At 43.6% G+C, this 18,460-nt stretch overlaps 1 protein-coding gene across 1 annotated transcript in view; it reads left to right on the top strand.

Moving 5' to 3' along the window:
* The window catches only part of MTHFD1 (methylenetetrahydrofolate dehydrogenase, cyclohydrolase and formyltetrahydrofolate synthetase 1), a 75,865-nt gene extending 57,405 nt beyond the window's left edge, over positions 1 to 18,460 (top strand). Inside the window, exons 20-28 of the mRNA XM_010383693.2 lie at positions 30 to 141; positions 238 to 377; positions 3,260 to 3,301; positions 6,727 to 6,827; positions 7,952 to 8,129; positions 12,292 to 12,399; positions 13,266 to 13,418; positions 16,778 to 16,871; positions 18,218 to 18,460. Coding sequence (XP_010381995.2) covers positions 30 to 141; positions 238 to 377; positions 3,260 to 3,301; positions 6,727 to 6,827; positions 7,952 to 8,129; positions 12,292 to 12,399; positions 13,266 to 13,418; positions 16,778 to 16,867 — 924 coding nt within the window. The 3' untranslated portion in view covers positions 16,868 to 16,871; positions 18,218 to 18,460. The remainder of the gene's footprint in view (positions 1 to 29; positions 142 to 237; positions 378 to 3,259; positions 3,302 to 6,726; positions 6,828 to 7,951; positions 8,130 to 12,291; positions 12,400 to 13,265; positions 13,419 to 16,777; positions 16,872 to 18,217) is intronic.

The following is an 18,460-nucleotide window of genomic DNA, read 5'->3' as shown; positions in this document are numbered from 1 at the left end:
CTCAGCTCATGGTGTCCTGGTTTCCACAGGGCACTCCAGTGTTTGTCCATGCTGGCCCGTTTGCCAACATCGCACACGGCAATTCCTCCATCCTTGCAGACCAGATCGCACTGAAGCTTGTTGGACCAGAAGGGTTTGTAGGTTAGTGTTTTTGCAAAACCAGTGAATAGACTGTATATTTCTTTTAACATCAGGGGAATTGGGATGGCATTTTTACTGTTGCTTTCTTCCTTACAGTGACGGAAGCGGGATTTGGAGCAGACATTGGAATGGAAAAGTTTTTTAACATCAAATGCCGGTATTCCGGCCTCCGCCCTCACGTGGTGGTGCTTGTTGCCACTGTCAGAGCTCTCAAGATGCACGGGGGCGGCCCCACGGTGAGCAGTGGGTTGAAGTGTCTGATTATCAGCAGTGTGCTGACGGCCGAAAGGAAGTTGGATGACTTCTGCCTGTTTCTTCATTGAGCTGCTTTTATCCTCGTGATTAATAGGCAGCAAAAAGGACGGGCAGACAGCCCTTGTGTTGGCTGCCTTATCACTCACAGGCACCGTCAACGCTCAGCATTTTAAGAGGGCCAAAATTGGCTGCCTGGCCTACCTTTCGGAGGACATCTGACAACATCTAAACCCCTCCAAGGCCATGTGCTTGGCTAGCCCCACAAAAAACTGTTTTACGTTCAGACTGTTCTTTTTAAATCTGCATCTCTCTGTATAGTGACACTGGCAACCAGCCAACCAAACCAGTTAGCTGAGACAGAGGTCAGCCCCTTCTTGAGTAGTTCATGCTAGACAGGGCCTCCACACCCTAGGGAGGGAGCGGGGGAGAGGAGAATGGTAGATCTGCCCAGGGCTGCCCTGGGTAACAGAGAAACAGGTGAAGACTGACTCATTCTCACCTCCAGCCTGAATATTGTATTTCTCTGAATTCTTACTGCTTAGAAATTTTTTATCCTAGTATTTTAACACCTTTTCTTTAGGTCCTACATGAAAAACCATTAAATTCCTGTCCACCAGGAGCTTGTATTGTAACTTAGGAAATAAGGCCTCCCTCACCTACAAGATAAAAATCAAATTTCTTTTGGTCAGGGTTTGTTCTAATGTAGCAGTTCTCTGTTTTGGCCTCAGAACCTCTTTACACTCTTGACAGTTATTGAGGGCCTAAAGGAGCTTTTGTTCATGTGGGTTATAGCTATTGATATTTACCACATTAGAAATTAAAACTGAATTACATGTTAACATAAATAACTTTGTAAACATGAAAATGCACTATCTTTTTTTTTTTTTTTTTTTTGAGACGGAGTCTTGCTCTGCCGCCCAGGCTGGAGTGCAGTGGCCGGCTCTCAGCTCACTGCAAGCTCCGCCTCCCGGGTTCATGCCATTCTCCTGTCTCAGCCTCCCGAGTAGCTGGGACTACAGGCGCCCGCCTCGTCGCCCGGCTAGTTTTTTGTATTTTTTAGTAGAGACGGGGTTTCACCGTGTTAGCCAGGATGGTCTCGATCTCCTGACCTCATGATCCGCCCGTCTCGGCCTCCCAAAGTGCTGGGATTACAGGCTTGAGCCACCGCGCCCGGCCCGAAAATGCACTATCTTTTCCCAACAAAATTTAGGCATTGTCCATTTTTCAGATCTTCTCTGGGTCTGGCTTAATTGAAGATAGCACTTAATCTGTTGTGATATCACATGTCTCATAACCTTTGGAAAAGTCCATTATATGCTCAATGAGAGGATGATAATGAGAATAAAAGGGCCATAAGATGTTACGGAATCTTATGGAAATAGTTTTGACCTCATGGACCCCTTCAAAGGATTGGGTCCCCAGAGCACACCGGGAATGCGGCCATAACAACCCCAGCACCCCATCCAGTCTTAATTATCCCTGAGTACCAAAGGCACTCCCAACCCAGCACACCCCTTTCTGCTAGTAGCGCAGAATATACTCCCTTTTTTTCCCCAGTCACAACTAACATTCCTCTCTCTTACACCTCTCACTCACCCTCACACCATCTCACCTCCTTTCCTTGCTTCCTCCTGACCTCACAGTCAGGATAATGTCCTATAATGCTGTGCATGGAGGGGAACATTTGCACATATGGCTCTGTCAAGAGAGTAGGCGTCCTGCTCCCATTACCTTGCTGACGGGAAGCTACATGTAAGGTCCTTGCTTCTTGCTCTGCCTCCACATGGAGGCATGTGGAGTTGGAGCACCATGGTCTCACTGCAATGGGAGAGGACGGAGCTTCCTAATCACTATCCACTGCCCATGGTGGGACCCATGAAATGGACACCTTCACCCACTTGCTCAATTCTGTGGATGCAACAGGGCTGAGCCATGGCATAGATCAAGACTGGGGGCTGGGGGGCGTTGAGGCGGAGGGCGGCACCAGACACCTCCATCCTTTAGATATATTCTATAAAAGAGAAAGAAAATCCTTCTGTATTGTTTTCCCTTTTGTTTGTATTGACCCTGCACCATGGTTCAGCTCTACCAATGCTGGGTTGGCATTGTGGACCAGCTCATGAAACCACAGCAGGGCTCATCACAGGCTCCATTGACAGACATCCCAGGGTGACTTCCGCAGGCCTGATCGCTTCCTCTTTCCCCACGCTCCCCTTCATTCCCAACTCCACTGCTATGGCCTTCACTCGATGAGTCACTGCATCTGCCTAGGGTACACCCCTTTCCACTTCTCCCACTATTGATCCGGTCCTTCTTTTTTTTTTTTTTTTTTTTTTTTTTTGAGACGGAGTCTTGCTCTGTCACCCAGGCTGGAGTGCAGTGGCCAGATCTCAGCTCACTGCAAGCTCCGCCTCCCGGGTTCCCGCCATTCTCCTGCCTCAGCCTCCCGAGTAGCTGGGACTACAGGCGCCACCACCTTGCCCGGCTAGTTTTTTGTATTTTTTAGTAGAGACGGGGTTTCACCGTGTTAGCCAGGATGGTCTCGATCTCCTGACCTCATGATCCGCCCGTCTCGGCCTCCCAAAGTGCTGGGATTACAGGCTTGAGCCACCGCGCCCGGCGATCCGGTCCTTCTTATCTCCTTAATTCAGGTCATAGAGGTCTTCCACGCTGCTCAGAGCAGTCGTTTTTGTCTGTGCTGTGTGATTGGTCACATGCCCTAAGTCCTTAGGGCAGGAAATCTTATACTGCTGTACAGTCTGCAAGCATTGCAGCCTCTTGCCTTTAACACATGACAAGCACCGTTTTAAGCTAGAAGATTTAAATAGGAAATGCCTCTGACCCTTGTTTCTTTTCCTTTCAGGTCACTGCTGGACTGCCTCTTCCCAAGGCTTACATAGAGGAGGTAACCTCAGTTATTTCTCATCACGTGTCCTAGAAAGCACCACACCTTGAATCAGCAGCATTTCTCCACCTGGCCCGTGTGGAAATGAATGGGTTATTGCTGTGACCCAGGGTGCAGGGTGCCAAAAGGCCTGCAGTGTGCTGAGTAGTTACATTAAATGAGTAGATAGGGAAGATGCGCCTCACAAAACAGAATTGTCCTACATAGGGTATCAATAAGCCACTGTCCTAGACCAGTGGTTGCTGCTCAACAGCTGATTTTGACCCCGGGGACATTTGGCAATGTCTAGAGACTTTTTTTATTATTACAACTGGAGGTGAGGAGTGCTACTAGGATCTAGTGGGTAGAAACAGAGATGCTGGCTAAACATCCTTTAATGCACAGGATAGCCCCCTACAACATTATCCAGCTCAAATGTCAGGAGTGTGAGGCTGAGAAACCCTGTCCTAGAGTAATAGCAGTTCCCTTCCATTGTCTTCCCTGCATTGGCTGGGTAAGTTCCAAATGCCGTTCAGATCAGAAACAAGTAGAGACCTTTTTTGAAATGGCTTCTCCTCTCCAGATTTAAATCGATATTAAAGGGCCAAGATATATGGTCAGGATTCTGGTGGTTTTTCTAGACAAAGCTTCCTGGATATTTATAGCATCAAACAGGAAGCTAGAGAACAACTGTGAGCTCAAACCTTTTCATATTTATGTCATTTACCATCAAAGAAACATCTCTAAAGCCAGTTTGGGGTGGTTACAGGAGAGACAGGCCATCAGATAAGGTGGCAAGGTCACCTGCTGTCACTGCTAATTCAATTTTTCTGCCTTTTTGGAAGGCTTTTAAATTATCAAGCAACACAGGGTCAATGTTCAGGCCCCAAATGAAGTATTTCAAAACTGGCTAGAAAAAAATTGCTGGTACCTTGAGTCTGCCTGTCTTCTGAGTTATGGTTTGCCTTTTATGGTCATTTGTCTGATTCACGCGTAGGAGGGGAATTCACAGTTCTGGCCCTCCTGCCACCCCACAGCCTTTCCTGTGTCTAATTACAGTGACTGCCCCTAGCTGGCCCAGCTGGTGTCTTCATTTAAGAAATTCTGCTTATTTAAAACTGTTCTTGATCAGCCTTACATATTAATTGGTTTTCATATAAAGAATTAGCAGTGTTCTTTAGAAGCTCAAATAAATCATAATCTCAGTTTTCAATTATTAAAGGAAAAAAAGCATAAATCATATTTGTAATGAATCTAGTTGTTTTCCACCTTTTATCCTACTCATTTCTGCTCTTTTGGTATCCACAAACATTACTGCTGGGTTTTGCTCATGATTCAGTATATGTATTTTTATAAGACTTTTATTTTTAAAATATTTAATGTATTGTTAAGCCTACAATAGTAATATACCCTTTGTAAAAAATAATAAACAAACATTACAAGAATATAATGTATGTGAGTTGAGTCCCCTTACCAGTTCAGAGCCTATTTCTCAACATTTAAAAAATTATCATGAATTATACACATGTATTTTTGTGTTTGTCCTAAAATGGAATAATTAAGCTCTCCATGGTTTTGCACCTTTAGTACATCTTGGACAGTTTCCATGTTAACACAGATGGGTCTCACTTTCATAACATCTGCATGATAAATATTCATTGAGTGTATGTATTGTAATTCATTGGCCCAGTCCCCCTTGGAGGAGATTTATGTTTATAATTTTCCAATGCTACAAGCAGGGCTGCAGTAAACATACTTAAAGGTACATGTCCTTAATTGCTTCCCTTTAGTTTGTAGTACTTGGTTTTTGTTTTTTGTGTTTTTTTCTTTTTGTTTTTTGTTTTTTGAGACGGAGTCTTACTCTGTCACCCAGACTGGAGTGCAGTGGCACAATCTCGGCTCACTGCAAGCTCTGCCTCCCTGGTTCACGCCATTCTCCTGCCTCAGCCTCCCAAGTAGCTGGGACTACAGGCATCTGCCACCACGTCTGGCTAATTTTTTTGTATTTTTATTAGAGACGGGGTTTCACCATGTTAGCCAGAATGGTCTCGATCTCCTGACCGCGTGAGCCACCGCGCCTGGCTGGTTTTTGTTTTTTTTTTTGACAGACAGGGTCTCACTCTGTCACCTAGGCTGGAGATCATAGGCGTGATCATACCTGCAGCCTCTAACTCTTGGGCTCAAGCAGTCTTCCTGTTTCAGTCTCCCAACTACCTGGAAGAACAGGAACATGCCACCACACCAGGCTAGGTTTTTAATTTTTTGTAGAGACAGGGTCTCCTGATGTTGCCCAGGCAGGCTGGTGTCGAACACCTGGGCGCAAGTGATCCTCCAATCTCAGCCTGCCAAAGTACTGGGATTACAGGTGTGAGCTACCACATCCAGCTCGATTTTTTTTTTTTTTTTTTTTTTTTGAGATGGAATCTTGCTCTTTCTCCAGGCTGGAGTGCAGTGGTGTAATCTTGGCCCACTGCAACCTCCGCCTTTGGGGTTCCAGTGATTCTCCTCCCTCAGCCTCCCAAGTAGCTGGGACTACAGGTGCCCACCACCACACCTAGCTAATGTTATATTTTTAGTAGATACGTGGTTTCACAATGTTGGCCAGTATAGTCTCAATCTCTTGACCTTGTGATCCACCCACTTCGTCTCCCCCAAAGTGCTGGGATGACAGGTGTGAGCCACCCCACCAGACCCGGCCTTTTTTTTTTTTTCATTAACTTTACAATTGTAGAGACGGGGGTCTTGTTATGTTTCTTAGGCTCATCTCAAACTCCTGAGCTCAAGTGGATTCTCCTGCCTTGGCCTCCCAAAGTCCTGGGATTACAAGTGTGAGCCACTGGGCCCAGCCACTGGCCTGATTCCTAAAGACAGTGTTTATCTTATTTCTTGCCTTCATTCACAGCCGAGTTCATTAAAACCTTTGAAAACATCACTGCTTACTTCATATTTCCTAGCAGTATTTACGGCAGCCATATAACGAATACCTCTTCTGTGCCAGCCACTATGCTGTTAGACTCTGTCTTCTGATGGAAGGGTCTGTGCTGTGCCGAGTAGAGTCAATTTGTATTATCATACCCCTACGAATACATGAAATCTAAAAACACAATTTGTAAATATAATTTGGGTAAGGGTAACTAACTCGTTTCAAACAGCAAATAAGCTATAATGTTATGGCATAATGACAGCAAATATACCAGCACTTTTTTTCTTGAAGGCTGGGAAACAAGCACTACTCTAGTGTCAGGCTGGAGTGAAAGCTGCAGTCCTCCATAGCATCCACTCACTGCACTGGAAGAAATACACCAAGGGACCTTCTCTTCTTTCTTGGCCTCCTTGTCCTGACAGTGAGTGGCTGCTGGCTCAAGGAGGTTGTTTGCCTTTGAAGAAGAACCTGCAGTGGTTTTCAACTCTCTGATCTCATAGACCTTTCACTGTTGTTTTTATAGAACCTGGAGCTGGTTGAAAAAGGCTTCAGTAACTTGAAGAAACAAGTTGAAAATGCCAGAATGTTTGGAATTCCAGTAGTAGTGGCCGTGAATGCATTCAAGTAAGTGTAGAGTGTAAGAGAAAAGGATGAATGTGGAAAATCTCTTGGAGCTGATTGTACAGCACTGCTTTTAGCTTTATTTTGTTTTTCAGTTACTGCTATTAGTTATAGCCTGCGGTTTTAGCCAGCACCATGACAGGCACTGTGTACGTCACAGCGGGCTCACCACCTCACCCACCGAGGGTCCCAAAGTCAGATTCAGCTCCTGTGGGCCCTTTTCCTTTCCACTGGGGGAAGTAACACACAAGCCTGAAGTTCGGTGTTCCTTTTTCAACTTTAGAGGCCTTTTATGCTAACAGAAGGTCATAGGCCTATAGTGTTCCATTATTTTACTAGATCTGGTGGGATGTTGTCTTGACAAAGAATTGGGCATATTACACTGGAAGGGGTCATGCAAGAACTTGTGTGGGTTGTTTAGGTATTGCACTGGTGGTCAGGGTTTTGTTATAATGGCCTCACCACAGTAGAATGGGAACCAAAATTCTTCTTTTTTTTTGAGACCAAGTCTCTCTCTATCGCCCAGGCTGGAGTGCAGTGGTACGATCTCCGCTCACTGCAAGCTCTACCTCCCAGGTTCATGCCATTCTCCTGCCTCAGCCTCCCAAGTAGCTGGGACTACAGGCGCCCGCCACCACGCCTGGCTAATTGTTTGTATTTTTAGTAGAGATGGGGTTTCACCGTGTTAGCCAGGATGGTCTCGATCTCCTGCCCTCGTGATCCTCCCACCTCAGGCTCCCAAAGTGCTGGGATTATAGGCGTGAGCCACCGCGCCCAGCCAGCAGAATTCTTGAAAGCTAATATTTACTGATTCCTTGTGGAGTGCTGGGAATTTTCCAAGTACTTTACATGGATTTACCATCTGAGTCTCATGATGTCCCAGTGAAATAAGTGCTGTGATTATTCTCATATTACCCAGGTGGAAATTGAGGCACATAAAGCTTAGGTAACTGGCCAAAAGTCACCAGCTCATAAGTTTTAGACCTGAGATTCAAACCCAGGCTGAATTTCTTAGTTAGTGTTCGTTTTTCAGTGGGTGATTCACATGAGGTTTAATGGCAAAAAGAAGACAGACTGTGTCTCTCCAGCTATTTTCCATGCTTTCATATGAAGTGCTTCCTTTACAGGACAGACACAGAGGCTGAGCTGGACCTCATCAGCCGCCTTTCCAGAGAACATGGGGCTTTTGATGCCGTGAAGTGCACTCACTGGGCAGAAGGGGGCAAGGGTGCCTTAGCCCTGGCTCAGGCCGTCCAGAGAGCAGCACAAGCACCCAGCAGCTTCCAGCTCCTTTATGACCTCAAGGTGGGTGATTTGCTGTTTGCAAAAAAAAGAAAAAAGATGAAAAGGGCACAATGAAATTTCTGTGTGGCTACTTCTATTAGAGCCCCATGCTTGGCAGCTTCAGCCTTGTGGTTTGATTCCCACGTAGATGAGTTACATAGCCACAGCCTGGACTACGACCTGTAGACAGCCTTCTTTTTATTTTTGAGACAGAGTCTTGCTCTTTTGCCCAGGCTAGAGTACAGAGGCATGATCTCAGCTCACTGCAACCTCTGCCTCCTGGGTTCAAGTGATTCTCCTGCCTCAGCCTCCTGAGTAGGTGGGATTACCGGCGTCTGCCACCGTGCCCGGCTAATTTTTTTATTTTTTTAGTAGAGACGGGGTTTCACCATCTTGGCCAGGCTGGTCTCGAACTCCTGACCTCGTGATCCACCCACCTCAGCCTCCCAAAGTGCTGGGATTACAGGCGTGAGCCACTGCGTCCGCCCAGATAGCCTTCTTATAAACATATGCCATTGCTCACTTATAGAGGGGATTTAAGCAGGAATACCCCAGGGTGGAGGGGTAACCGTTGCTCATATCCTAACTTTGAAAAGTGTCAAAGTACAGGTGGCAGAAGAGAAGGTTACGTATAGACCAAATATGTAATTCACTGTAGCCTTTAACACAAGGCACCAACCATGTAGCAGATTGGTAAGGGGCTGCATCGAGCTTACAAAATTTTTCTGATGGCTTTTCAGTAATGAGGGAAAGAAGTGTGCCCCCAAGCTCACTTCCCAGTAAGGTGCTGCCTCAATTTCAGGATCCTCACATGCAAAACCAAAGTACTCCAGGAAGCTTCATCATTTTTTCCATCACTAAGCAAATTAAATTACACCTGGTCTAAGTAGAGCCCTGTTTATGATACAATAAAGTTAGTTCAGGAAAAGGTTGTTCTTATTATAGGGTTGTGTTTTGTTTTCATTTATCTGTCCAATGTATTTCAGGATGTGATGTGACATTGAGTAGTATGGAAACAACAATTGGAAACTTTGTTAGGAATATGAGATATATGCTGTAGTTAATTTTCCTATTCTCTAGGCTAGTTTTTGGCTTGGTTTTTTTTGTTTATTTGTTTGTTTTTTGTTTTAAGACAGCATCTTGCTCTGTTGCTCAGGCTGGAGTGCAGTGGTACAATCATGGCACACTGCGGCCTCAACCTCCTGGGCCCAAGTGGTCCTCCCACCTCAGCCTCCTGAGTAGGTGGGACGACAGACATGTACTACCAAGCCTGGCTAATTTGTTTTATTGGCCGGGCGCAGTGGCTCACCCCTGTAATCCCAGCACTTTGGGAGGCCGAGGCGGGTGGATCACCTAAGGTCAGGAGTTGGAGACCAGCCTGGCCAACATGGTGAAACCCCATCTCTACTAAAAATAAAAAAAAATTAGCTGGGCATGGTGGCAGGTAGCTGTAATCCCAGCTACTTGGAAGGTTGAGGCAGGAGAATCGCTTGATCCCGGGAGGTGGAGGTTGCAATGAGCTGAGATCGCACCACTGCACGCACTCTAGCCTGGGCAACAAGTGCGAAACTTCGTCTCAAAAAAAAAAAGTTTGTTTTATTTTATTTTTCTTGTAGTGACTGGGTCTCCCTATATTGCTCAGGCTGGTCTTGAACTCCTGGGCTCAAGTGATCCTCCTGCCTCAGCCTCCCAAAGTGCTGGGATTATAGGCATGAGCCACTGTGCCTGGCCTGGCTTGGTTTTTAATAGATAATCATAGACTTTCAAAAATAGCCCTGAAAAACTAGAAGGAATAAATTTATTACTCTTGGGTTTTAGTGTTCTCTTATTTGTCTTTGCTCCTTGCAGATATAATACACTTACAGTTAATTAACATTGACATTGATATTCTCCTGTTGAGCTTTGGTTTTATAGACAAGTTTTAAAATCTGTTCAGCAATATCTTTTTAGAAAAATGCCATAAACACAAATTTGTACACAAATGCAAAGCATTTATAGGCACCCTCTCCACGCTCCCATGCATAGCACCCAAGACTGGAAACCCAGTCCTTGAAAACCAGCAGGAGACCTGGAAGAGCAGGGACATTTGGACTTTAGAACCCATTTCTACTTGCAACTTTTATCCATTCTGACAAACAGGAGGCTGCCACTTTTTGTCTTACTCAGCGCCTGCTAGTCTTAAATCACCCTTCAACCAAAGTGCTTTTGCTTCAGAAGTTCTAAATGTGCCTTGGCATTTATAGAGCTCCAGTTATGAGATGCATATGAAAATAATCTGTTTCATCTTTATAAAGTCCTTATTGAAGATTCACTTTATTCATGTCCATTATACAAAGCCCCTTTATAAATTATCACTGTTTAGTTCAAAAGGAAATTTTTGTTTTTATAGATATAGATTATTGCTCCTTTTAAAAACAAAACTTGGCTGGGCGCTGTGGTCACGCCTGTAATCCCAGCACTTTGGGAGGCTGAGGCGGTGGATCACCTAAAGTCAGGAGTTCGAGACCAGCCTGACCAAAATGGTGAAACTCCGTCTCTACTAAAAATATAAAATTAGCCAAGCGTGGTAGCACATGCCTGTGATCCCAGCTACTTGGGAGGCTGAGGCAGGAGAATCGCTTGAACCCGGGAGACAGAGGTTGCAGTGAACTGAGATGACGCCATTGCACTCCAGCCTGGGCAACGAGTGCAAAACTCTGTCTCAAATAAATAAATAAATACATACATACATAAATAAAACCCTGCCTAATATGTTCTTTTAGCTTTAGTTGCTAGGGAGTATAAAGCCAGATATATTGCCTAATTTTTGTAATTTCCTCATCCAAATTACCCATGAGTAGCTTCCCTTCTCATTTCCTTTAGGCAACCTCTCCCTATGCTGTTCTCTCTGAATCTTAATGCCCTGAACTAGTCTACACAGCATTTAAGAAACCAGCTCCACTTCTCTGAAGGCTTTGCCCCAGAGGAAACAGCCCATGGGGCTGAGCCCTCACCAGCCAGATCACTGGTCTCTGTCCACTGCACTGTTTGCTTCAGGTGCCACAGAAAGTGGACGCACCCAATGCGTGTTGATCATGTAAATCACTGGGTTGTTTTTTCCAATACCTAGGTGATTTTGCTTTTATGACTATTTCCTAATTCCTGGTGCTTGCACTTAATTGTATTAAGGGTAGCATCTGCCTCTCATATACAAACTGGGAATTATGTAGATGGACATTGGTTGTCTTCATAAACAGTGTCCCCAGATCTGGTTTGACAGGACTGATCTCCAGTATTAGAACATCTACTTTTTAATTTTTATTATTTAAAAATTTTTATTTTTTAAAGAGACAGAGTGTTGCCATGTTGCCCAGGCTGGTTTCAAACTCCTAGGCTCAAGTGATCCTCCTGCCTTGGCCTCCTCCCAAAGTGCTGGGATTATAGGGATGAGCCATCATACCCAGCTCGAACATCTACTTTTTATTTATGAAGAAATAATTATTCTTGGGTAGTCAGCAATCCTGTTTATGATGTACTTAGCAAGAGATTTTAAATATGTACTTACATAAAACCTTACTTAATATATATTAATACATGTGTGTATCTATGTCTATATATATGTATGTATATATATATGTATGCATATATAGATATAAAAACTTTACCTCTGTGGGACATTTTCACTTATAAAATCTGAGGCTTGATATTAAAAGAAAGTGTTCCTGGCCGGGCGAGGTGGCTCACACCTGTAATCCCAGCACTTTGGGATGCCAAGGCGGGCAGATCACCTGAGGTTGGGAGTTCGAGACCAGCCTGACCAACATGGAGAAACTCTCTCTCTACTAAAAATACAAAATTAGCTGGGCTTGGTGGTGCATGCCAATAATCCCAGCTACTCGGGAGGCTGAGGCAGGTGAATCGCTTGAACCCGGGAGGCAGAGGTTGCAGTGAACTGAGATCGTGCCATTGCACTCCAGCCTGGCTGGAATTCCATCTCAAAAAAAAAAAAAAAAAAAAAAAAAACAGGAAAGACAAAGTGTTCTTAACCCAGTCAACCTCAAACTATTTGCTTATATATATATATTTATGTAAAAACCATCTTCTGCCCCTTTTAGGGACTCTGACCTAGAATGTGGCTATGTCCTAGTTAAATGTCCTCACATGTGTCCAGTCATGGTGTTACCATCTCTTTCTTGTGCTTTAGCTCCCAGTCGAGGATAAAATCAGGATCATTGCACAGAAGATCTATGGAGCAGATGACATTGAATTACTCCCTGAAGCTCAACACAAAGCTGAAGTCTACACAAAGCAGGTAGATTTTTGGTTAGTTTGTCTTTTCAACTCTTTGCAAAGCAGGCCTGGAGTCACAATCTCTGGGTCCTCCCAGCCCTGGCAAGTACCCATTGCTTCACTTCTGTGGGTGGCAGCCTTCTCTCTTCTGAAATACTGGGTTTGGATTAGGCGGCACAGTCCCTGGTTCTTTATTTACCCATAGGCGGTATATGAATGTGTAGAAATCCATGAGGAAATACAGAATGTCTTATCAAAATATTGAGAATGTCTCCAGTTTTTGTTTTTTTGTTTGAGAAAAGGTCTGGCTCCATTGCCCAGGCTAGAGTGCAGTGGTACAATTTCAGCTCACTGCAGCCTCTGACTCCTAGGCTCAAGCGTTCCTCCCACCTCAGCCTCCTGAGCTGGGCCTACAGGCACACACCACCACACCTGGCTAATTTTTGTGTTTTTTGTAGGGATGGAGTTTCGTCATGTTGCCCAGGCTGGTCTCGAACTCCTAGGCTCAAGCAGTCTACCCGTCTCAGTCTCCCAAAGTGCTGGAATTTACAGTCATGAGCCACTGCACCTGACCCTCTCCAATTTTATTCTTATATCTACTCCAAACTGTTATTTTAAATTGGTTTTATGTTATTTCCATAGATGGAAATAAAATATTCACTTGTGGACTACAGTTGTGAGTACATAACTGCCTCACTCAACAGAGTTCTTTTTTTTTTTTTTTTTTTTTTTGGCATAATAAATAAGCTGGAGGACAGCAAGGTAAAGATGTATATAAAGGGAGTTGGATGTTTCAAATAAGTGGAAGGAAGAATCCATGTAATCACAGGGCCCAGATGGTCATTGCTGTGTTGTCATCTTTTCATTCGTCTTCCCTTCTTTCCCCAGGGCTTTGGGAATCTCCCCATCTGCATGGCTAAAACACACTTGTCTTTGTCTCACAACCCAGAGCAAAAAGGTGTCCCTACAGGCTTCGTTCTGCCCATTCGTGACATCCGTGCCAGCGTTGGGGCTGGTTTTCTGTACCCCTTAGTAGGAACGGTAAGTGTGTGCTGCAAGGGAGGAGCAGGCGCATCTGCACTTCTTGTCTGAAGTGTGTTGCTGAAACCATCAAGCAAATGCCAAGTGAGCAGAGTTCGCTGCACAGAAGAAAATTGGAATCAGGCCTATTATGATTGCTGTGGATCATAAGCTATAAAGCAGGACCTATATAGCTCTTGCTGTGGACCATCTTGGTGTCAATTCAAGAATGATGCCATGACTACTCATACTGAATAAAAAATTCTGTTTCCCAGGGGCAGTATGCCCTTCACTGAATCTAGGATGATCCCAGTTGATAGGCTGGGGTAGTGCTAACATAATCACGGTTAATGTTTATTGAGAGCCTTACATAGATTAACTCAGTCCCCCAACAGCCCTAGGAGGTAGGGACAGAGGTTTTATACCCCCAGGGTCTTGCTGACAGGCCTAGAACTTATGCCTGAAATTCAGCGGGTTTATTATTTTTGAGTAAGGAATTTCCCCATTAAAAAATGCAAATGGGACCCTTGAGATATGAAAGGTGAGGTTGCTTATTTACACTTCAAGGTGAATGAGGTATCCAATGCTTTCTTATCTTACAGATTTTATGCATATTCAAGGAAGAATATTGCCAACTGGGAAGCAGAGGGGAGGGATGCTTAAGGACATAATTATAGTTTGGACTGACATTGTTCCAAGGTTAACATGGATCCTGAATCTAGGTTATCCCCGAAATCTGCCCCGTATCCTATATCTACAGATTATACTGCCATGCAAGATAGGATTGAAATATTAAACTAAACCAACACACATGGAAAAGAAACCAACATATCTCCTTTTGCATTTATGTCATTCTTTCAGTATAGTAAGAAAGTGGTAGGAGGTGGCATTATAGAGTTGAAAACATAGGACATTAGAGCTGAATCCATTTTCACCTCTTCAGATCTTGGCCTTGGGCAAATTATGAAAGGTGAGAGCCCTGCTGCCCTCAGCTCACACTGTAGGGCAACATCATCACATCACAGTGGTGCTTAGCACAAATGCCTGCATCTCACTGCCTCCTTAGCCCTCTAGAGAGCAGGAGGCTTAGCTTTGCTATGATGTACATCAGTCTCCAGGATTTGTAGAAATCCCCTTTGGTAGGAATGTTCCACCATTTTTATCCAGCACCTTGAATACTGCAGAAATATGTGGTGTTCTTTTTGGAGAAGTTGTCAGCAACTACCAGCTGAAAGAGGGGTAGCTGTACTCTTTCTTGTCAGTTTTGATCTTCACATGAAGAGAAGGATAACAGGAGAGGTGAAAGCAAATCTGGAAGCAGCCAGGCCGGTAAGAGTCAGGCTGTAAGGTGGAGAGAGACACAGCCTGCCCAACTCAAGACTTTCTCATTTAGAACAAAGTATGCGGCAGAGGCCTTCAACTTTAAGTTGGACCAAGATGTTTCCACACATGATCAAATGGTTTAATCATTATTCTAATACCTTCCAGTTGCCGTTGGGGCCTTAATAGGACTCAGATTATTTGAATATTTTCTATATTAATTCAAAGTGTGATGGCTTCTTTTCAGAACTTTATATCTAGGTTCATACATGTGTGTACACATAATATTTTCTTTTTTTGTATATTTTCTGATTATCAGTGACCAGTGTTTAGGAGGGAAAATCCTCTTGAGGAACGAGTGAAAATATCAAAAATCCTACTCATCACTGTTTGTGGAACCATCTTTAGGGTTTTCTGCTGACATGTACATGTATGTCTACAACAATGGGCATGTGTCTTTTATCTTTATAATGTCATCTTCTGGTTTTTCTGCTGGGTCTAAGGACCCATCCTTTCCTTTCTCCTACTTGTCTCACACCTAGCACCTCCTTACCTCTTACATGATATGAGAATATAAACCAATTGTCAGATCCCTATAATGTGTTTTGGGGAATATTGACTAGTACTCAGAAGTCAGTCAGAATGAGGTTTTCTAAAGTATTGATGATGTTTTGTGTTACAGAAGATGGCTCATTGTTTTTTAATAACCTTTTTATAGTTAAGTTTTAGAAGTAACCTAAGCTGTTTTCCTGTCTAGATTTAATTTGGAACTTGTGTGTATTCATTATATAGGACATTGTTACAGATAAAAATATACTGAGTTTTCACTTGTAAGCCATACATATTTGCATCTAAGTAGAAATTTGTCAAAGCTGAGTCTTTAGAACAGCAGTGAGTACAAATATAATTTGTAAGCATTACAAGTTTAGTTTTAGAAGGCCATTTTGGGCCAGTAAGAATAGTGATTATAAAACCATCTAGATTATGTACAAAAGTGTCTTGGCCCAAGTTAAAGGATACTAACTCCTATCGTCGTGTTGCTGAAGCAAAAATCACATGGGCAGCCCAGCTATCAAGACTGAATAAAACAAAATTTAAAAGCAGACAAGCCCCGCACCTCCTTTTGGTCTTGCAAAGCGTGAGCTGAGAAGGTGAGTGAGCAACTTCTCCACTCCCCAGCACTCACTCTTGTAAGGTGAAGGTGGAAACACCTCCTGCTACTGCTTGTGACCACATGGAAGATGACAGACAAGGCTGGCATTTGGTTTGCAGAAGGACATGAGGAATCAATTTCTTTTTTTTTTTTTTTTTTGAGATGGAGTCTCGCTCTGTCACCCAGGCTGTAGTGCAGTGGCACAATCTCAGCTTACTGCAACCTCTGCCTCCCAGGTTCAAACAATTTTCCTGCCTCAGCCTCCCAAGTAGCTGGGATTACAGGCACACGCCACCATGCCCAGCTAATTTTTGTATTTTTAGTAGAGACCGGATTTCACCATGTTGGTCAGGCTGGTCTTGAATTCCTGAACTCAGGTGATCCACCTGCCTTGGCCTCCCAAAGTGCTGGGATTATAGGCATGAGCCACCATGCCTGCCTGGGATCAGTTTCTAAGTCTGAGTTTTTTAAAAGGATTAGTGACTTGATTTTTAATATGTAACAAGAAGAATACCCACTTTATTGACAACTATAAAATGATGTTCTATCTTTGTGCCTTGGGCTTTCTTTCTGAAGGAAAAGTGAAAGTAAAGATAACTTTACGTTTATTTTAGACATGGCCTCACTCTGTCACCCAGGCAATGGGATGATCATGGCTTACTGTGGCCTCAATCTCCTAGCCTCAAGCAATCCTCCTGCCTTAGCATCCCAAGTAGCTGGAACTACAGGCACATGCCATCATACCCAGCTAATTTTTTATTTTCTGTAGAGGTGGGGATCTCACCATGTTGCCCAAGGTGGTTTAGAACTCCTGGCCTCAAGTGATCCTCCCACCTCAGCCTGGTATTACAGGTGTGAGCCACTGTGCCCAGCTTTAGTTTATTTGTAATGCTTTTTTACATCCTAGATGAGCACAATGCCTGGACTCCCCACCCGGCCCTGTTTTTATGATATTGATTTGGACCCTGAAACACAACAGGTGAATGGATTATTCTAAACAGGTAAGTTGTTACTGGGTAAGAATTTTGCTTTTTTCCTTATGTAGCTTATTTATGAATTATAGAGCTCAAACTGACGCTATAAAAATTCACATTCTAATGCTTTCAAAACATTTCTTTTCAGACTTCCCTGAGGGGAGAGGGGATAGGAATGAGAGTTGGCAATAACCAATGAGTTGAAATATTTATATTTCAACACATTTTTGGAAGAAGCACAGCATGGCTTGTCACAGGTTGACAGTGTAGGAGAGAAAACTGCTGTCCAATAAACTACAGAGGAAACTACAGGAGGCATTAGACTCCCTCTGCTGAAGCCCCAGGAGGCTTGGGGTTCAGAGTTGATGACACATTGCAGGTCAGGAACAGCTGACGGTCTATATACTCTGAATAGGGAGTTAGAAGGCAAGAGTTAGTCAATGTCTTAGGAAGTATAATAGAAAATAGAAGGAAATAGGACCAATCTGGAAGTTCTTAGGGCCTTAGGTGAAAGGGCCCTGAGTACCGACTGCAGTGAGTGACGTTGCATTGTTTGATATTTTTGAAATTTCAACAGGATGTGTCTCTCCTTAGGCAGGTCCTTGGGGCTGAAGAAGCAAGCTGCAGTGTGCACTTATATTCTTAGACACGTCCTGTTGAAATTTCAAAAATGTCAAACGTGAAAATCCTAACATCTTTCTCCAGAGAATAAAAAAGTGGCTTGCCTATGAAAAAAATGAGAACTAGACTTAACACCCGTCTTATTGGTAATAAGAAGCTTTTAGGCAATGGAGGAGTGTCCTGTAAGGTCACAGGGAAGATGACCTTCAACATGTGCTCACACCTGACTGAATCTATCTGGATGTTTTCAGACATGCAAGGGTTTGCCGCCCCACATCTCTTCCTAAGAAGTTATTTAGCAATGTACTTAGCAAAATGAGGAATTAACCAAGAAAAAAGGAAGACATGAGTTTTGGGAAACTGAAGCCTCATTTGGACATTAGTGAAGGGGCATTCTGACAAGCATGCAAATGACCTAGAGTTACAAATCCAGTGTGAATCAGGTTGGGGAAGCACCTGAGAAAGACTAGAAAAAGCTAGAAAAGACAAGGATATCAAATGGTCATAGTACAAAACAAAAGCTCTTGCATTATTTGAGAAAGTTAAGGTACAAGTAGAAGCAAACTGTAGTTTGATGCTAGAACACTATTCAAGTCCATTTATGGACATGTCCTAGAAGAGCTGGTGGCGGGAAAGCATGTAAATGTTAACAACTTTGGCAATGTGAGTGGGTAATGGTGCAGTATGGAAGGAACAGGAAACATTTCAGTGCTTAGAGAAAACATTTATTTCTTGTTTGTTTTTCTTTCCAGATCCTCATCCATCTTCAAGAAGCTACTTTGAAAGTCTGGCCAGTGTCTATTCAGGCCCACTAGGAGTTAGGAAGTATAAGGAAGCCAAGAGAAGTCAGCCCCTGCCCAGAAACTAATAGTAGGAGTTTCCCCGGAAGTCATTTTCAGCCTTAATTCTCATCATGTATAAATTAACATAAATTATGCACATGTCTATTTACTTTAGTGATGTTCCACAGAATAAAAGGAAATAATTTTGCCATC

The sequence above is a fragment of the Rhinopithecus roxellana genome, chromosome 5 (assembly GCF_007565055.1).
Source record: "Rhinopithecus roxellana isolate Shanxi Qingling chromosome 5, ASM756505v1, whole genome shotgun sequence".
Classification (NCBI taxonomy): domain Eukaryota; kingdom Metazoa; phylum Chordata; class Mammalia; order Primates; family Cercopithecidae; genus Rhinopithecus; species Rhinopithecus roxellana.
Note: the sequence above shows the minus strand (reverse complement) of the source record. Positions and strands in the feature narration are given on the sequence as shown.